Source organism: Ostrinia nubilalis, chromosome 14, assembly GCF_963855985.1.
Source record: "Ostrinia nubilalis chromosome 14, ilOstNubi1.1, whole genome shotgun sequence".
NCBI classification, from domain to species: Eukaryota; Metazoa; Arthropoda; class Insecta; order Lepidoptera; family Crambidae; genus Ostrinia; species Ostrinia nubilalis.
This window is the reverse complement of record NC_087101.1, coordinates 12,824,256-12,829,241: the sequence shown is the minus strand read 5'-3', so window position 1 is coordinate 12,829,241 and position 4,986 is coordinate 12,824,256. Positions and strand designations below refer to the sequence as shown.

The 4,986-nt window shown below is 37.2% G+C and overlaps 1 protein-coding gene and 1 long non-coding RNA gene across 2 annotated transcripts; both read left to right on the top strand.

Moving 5' to 3' along the window:
* Nucleotides 1–357: 357 nt before the first annotated feature.
* On the top strand, nucleotides 358–4,722 carry LOC135077898 (uncharacterized). The gene is made up of 4 exons (XM_063972431.1): nucleotides 358–594; nucleotides 1,133–1,360; nucleotides 3,448–3,583; nucleotides 4,020–4,722. Exons 1-4 carry the CDS (start codon nucleotides 503–505, stop codon nucleotides 4,170–4,172), a joined length of 609 nt encoding a protein of 202 aa, XP_063828501.1. The 5' UTR covers nucleotides 358–502; the 3' UTR covers nucleotides 4,173–4,722.
* On the top strand, nucleotides 1,400–2,311 carry LOC135077897 (uncharacterized). Its single transcript, XR_010258543.1, has 2 exons — nucleotides 1,400–1,631; nucleotides 2,149–2,311. It is a non-coding gene; the product is annotated as an uncharacterized LOC135077897 (long non-coding RNA).
* Nucleotides 4,723–4,986: the final 264 nt, after the last annotated feature.

Below are 4,986 nucleotides of genomic sequence, written 5' to 3'. Positions count from 1 at the left end.
TCAAGTTGTCCAGTTTAATCTACCACACTACTTACTTATTTTAATAATTCTGATTTTCTTGTTTTCTACCACAAAGATTTTCCTGTTTAAATAAATATTTTATTGAAAAAAGAAATGTATTAGCTCACCCCCTTCTAAGGTTTTTACCTAAATTATTTTATTAATTATGAATGAATGTTTATAAAAACAGTTGTTCCATTTATTTTATTGCTATAAAGTTACACAAAATTATTTATTCGACTAATTTTTATTGATCCCATATTGCCCCAAACCCAGCTCATCAATCCATAATGTTCAACAAATCCCATACCAAACGCCTTGCTAACTTATCTGTCAAGCAGAAAACAAAGAAGAAATTCCAAACACGAAACAATGAAAACTGCTGTCAGTTGATTTTCGGACCACCTTACAAAGTCGTAGTGACAATATTTTTCGGTTTTACAATGCCAAATCCGGTGTAAAAATTGTGTATGTGGTGTGTAATAGACAGCGCGCTAGTGCGATGATCCGGTGGAGGTACTGCCTGGTTCTGGCAATGCTGCTGCTTCTGCCGACGAGGACTGGCTCCAAGCTGGACGACGATGAGGAGGAGGAGTGAGTTGTGGTCCTCAATTTGTATAGTCAAAAGCCTTAGAAGATTATTACAGGTAATTCTGGAGTGATTTTACGTCGGAGAATGAGACGGCTAGGTTAGATGTCAATGTAAGTGAATTGGCAATTTCTTCTATGAGATAAGGATATCAATGATGTTGAACAGAAATTGACAAGATCATGCTTATTTGGTATGGCTTTTGCTTGTGATGTTTAGCTCGGATTACTTTCTGTGTATTAAGCAACAAATATCAAGCGAGAAAAATATTTTCAGAGTTTAACGTCCACCAGCAAATATCACCCTGCTTATTATATTAACCTGAAAAGGATGAGTTTCATTTAGGAATATCCTAATTTAATTTATGAAATCGGCGAGTAGTTACATCAATATTTGAATTATACAAATAACTTCCTAATATTATTTGTTAATAATACAAAGATGAAAACGGTTGATGACTTTGCTGATTGGAATCTCACTGACGTGCCAGTAAAAGTGAATTAACTACCACTACGTAGATTTTCAACTTATTTTCCTTTACAGTCGAGGTGAAGACGGCGACGAAGACGACGATGACGATGAAGATGATGACGACGATGACTCCACAGAGAAAGTAGAGCACGTGGCAGGTCGGAGGGCTCCAGCAGTGATGCCCTCGCCTAAAGCCCTCATGGTCACCAGAACGGTCAAGAAACGGTCGCTGGAGTGCTACGTCTGTGCGTTCAAGGCAGAGACTCAGTTGAGGGCGTGCCTGGATCCTACTAAGTACAGGTAAGCTGCAGTGATCAGCAATTTGCCATTTAGAATGCTCAGAATACGGAACAAACCAGAAACCGTCAACGGGCGTAAATGTGTATTCATATAAAGTACTCCAAATCGCACTACTTTGACTTTAGAGCAATCAGTCAATGGCCGGCGCGCGCATTGTTTACATATCCGTCAGATTGACACTTTATAATTAAATTATGCCGTCTTGTGCCGTTCCAACATGTAAGAATGCTACTGGAATTACGAAGAAAGTGCATGGGATCATGTTTTATCCGTAAGTAGCACATTTCCAATTCATTTTAATTAAATAATAATTTTCAAAAAAAATCACGGTTGTATTTTGTAAGTGTTGCCACAGGTCAACGGAATATTTTACCCTACTTTTTTATATTGAATTACATTTGTCTACTTATAAAAAATTCACGCGTTAATTTTGTTAGCGTTACCACAGAATAATGGAATATTTTCCCCATCCTTTTTGTTTTAATTAGTTTTTAGTGTAATTTCATCCATGACATGACAACCTGATTAATTAAATTATAAGTGCCACTTGTGGTCTAAACTGAATAAATATTTTTGATTTTGATTTGATTTCAATATATTGAATTAATTTATAATATTACTCCCTAATAATGAGGAGATAATAAATTACTATCGTGAATTTCATACTTTCCCATTTATTCAAAAGTAAGGCATTGGTATCAACAGATCAGCAGCAGCAATATTTGTATATTTAATAATAATTTTAAGTAATTAATTATTGCTTACATACTTACTCTGATTTTTTTCAGGATACACAGCCAGAGTTGCCTCGCAATCAAATTTAAGTATTGGTGATGTTTTTGATTTGGATTCTGTTTTTCACTCCAAGAAAAGTTAAACTAAAAGCACTACTGCGCCGTAAACAAATGTTTTGTTGTCGATATGTTTACATAATAAAGAACCTTAAGTTTCTTTTTTGTTTTACTTGGCATTCTAAAATTTATATTCGACTTTTGTAATTGACTTTTAAATAACATATTATACCTACATAAAATATAGTACATATATTACACTATTTAATAGAAATAAATAATCATCTTACACTTAGTTACTTCGGAGTAAAAATTAAATTCATAGGTAGGTAGGTACTATCTATGCCTATGGCCAGTCATGTCGTCTCGTTCTATCGCAAAGAATCACCATTTGATAAGAGCGAGAGCAAAAACGGAAATGGATAGTTAACACTGGCCGTGTGTACTTATTTCACTTACTTATTTTTTACTTGTTTAACATCTCTTTAAAAAATTACATAATTTTACCCCAAAAATGGGGGTGTCACACGGCGCTAGTAACACTAAAGGGGGTAGAGGGGCGCGGGAGGGGAAGTATTTTGGACACAAGTTGCCGCGTAGAAATGTTATCGAACACTCCTGGTTTGTTCTGTATTCTGAGTTAGAATGTGACCGTGCCCCCGACCAAGGCCCTCATATGGTCAAAAGAACGGTAAGAATTGGAGTGCTGTTGGCGTGTTCAAGATAGAGATCCAGTTGAGGTCGTGCCTGGATACCACGAAGTACAGGTAACATGAAGTATAAATCAATCAGTAACCTGCCATTTAGCAGGTGATGCCCTGGCCCAAGGCCCTCATGGTCACCAGGACGGTCAAGTAACGGTCGCTGAAGTGCTACATCTGCGCGTACCCAGTTGAGGGCGTGCCTGGATCCTACAAAGTGCAGGTAACCAGAGGTGATCTCAGCGACATGCAAAAAAAGATAATTTAGCGTTTGACTTTAGATGCTGGCATGAATTAGAAAGAGAGTCGATATTCTTCGTTTCGTTCGTTCGTTTTTTTGGAAAGCCTTGGGGGAGGTCTTTGTTCAGCAGTGGACGTCATTTGGCTGAAATTCTTCGTTTGTTTCAGCCAAACGACGTCCACTGCTAGGCAAAGGCCATGGCTTTCTACAACGACCGGTTCTTCGCGTCCCGAATCCAGGTATTTCCCGTGACCTTCACCATATCGTTGGTTTTCTTATACCAACTATATGGCGATGATAGGGATTCAGTGGACAAAGGAAATGCAAGTCACTTATTTATTGTATTGTTTCCAGGGTGCACACAATAACGTGTCACAGCGCCGAAGACAAATGCTTCACATCGGTCATCTCAAAAGGAAGCACCTACGAGGCGGTGGTCCGAGGCTGTCGCTCCGGCTGCGTCGGGTCGCCCGAGACTACTTGCTGTGAGGTAAGTGATTTGAACCTTTAATGAAAACAGAGTTAACATCTAGGCAACATACTCAATACTTGGCCTAGGTGAAGACGCATCGCCCCTCAAAAGATATGCCGAAGCGGAAGGCGAATTGCAACCTATCTTAGACTCATAAGTCCTAATAAGAATCTAATAAGATTAGACACTCATAAATATTGCAAATATCACTCAAAATTAGTTCCCATAAAAAAGCTATTTAAACATGGCTTACTGTCAAGCAAAATACTGTGGCTTCCCATATTGTTAGAAACGGTTCTATTTCGTAACAAAAACGTAGAGTCTAACTAAATTATATTTAATTTTTCTAACTAAAAGATAAACCTTAGAACAAGTTTCTCCGTTTTGCGTTATTACAGCCTAGTTAGTCTTAGTTTGGGGCTAGGTGATTCAGATATTTCTCCTGTCTTTTTAGTTAAACCGCTGCAACAACCAAGCGTTCGTAATGCCAGTGGTGCCCGCCCCCCGCGCGCTGACCAGCAAGTCGACCAAGGTGCAGCCCACAGTCCTCTTCTTCATCACCATACTCCTGGTACTGCAGACGGTCGTCAAGGTCGCGTTCGTATAGCACCTCTTCAGAACCTGTGCCATGAGGTTGGATACTTTATCAGCTTTAGTCTTTACTTCATAAAGTGACCAACTTTACTACAATTTTACTGTGCCAGTTTTTATAGCTCTTTTTCGCTAATCAACTCTTAGTTCCAGCTCATTTTTAAGAAAAAAGAGTCCACTATACTAACGCTTCAAATTCCAGTTCGTTCTTCAGTTTTAGAAACTATCGAACGCTATATTTACAGTATTTTAGTTTGTTATGCTACAATATCATTGAAGAATTGGCATAGCATCACGTAGTTTTCTGGTGCTTCTATGGCAAATAATTGTACAAAATTAAACAATTATGGCAGTTTACTTTTTTAATACAATTATACCAAGTTTTTAATACAATTTAGGTCCAATTTCATGGTAAAGGTTCTGTCAATCGGATAAGAAACAAACATTTTAGAATGATTAGTTTACAAGGATGATTATTATCGTGAAGTGTGGCTAATATTGTTTTGTGCTGTATTGTCTAAGTTTGGGGTTTTATTTTGTCCAATAAACTTTTTGATTCTTATTAATTTACTTTCTTTCATTTAGTAGGTAGGTACTTTCAGATGACTGTGTATATAGGCACGTGGAATATTTATGAGTGTAACGTGGATAATGAGGTATAAATTACTAGTCGTTTTTGTAACTTTAAAATCTGTTTTGCCTAAGTTTAGCTGGAACATGGAATTAAGTTCAGCTTTTTCTACCGCTTTTTAGTGTGTATAAAAATAAAGATTTTAAATAAATAAAATTTTAAACCCTGAAAATTTCGATAAAATTCTGGTAGTGCTAAC

What these genes read in the sequence shown, in the direction of transcription:
- LOC135077898 (XM_063972431.1), top strand. Translation starts at nt 503, where the DNA reads ATGATCCGGTGGAGGTACTGCCTGGTTCTGGCAATGCTGCTGCTTCTG. An exon ending in CTGGATCCTACTAAGTACAG is followed by an intron (nt 1,361 to 3,447) that starts GTAAGCTGCAGT and finishes TATTGTTTCCAG; the next exon opens with GGTGCACACAATAACGTGTC. An exon ending in CCGAGACTACTTGCTGTGAG is followed by an intron (nt 3,584 to 4,019) that starts GTAAGTGATTTG and finishes CTGTCTTTTTAG; the next exon opens with TTAAACCGCTGCAACAACCA.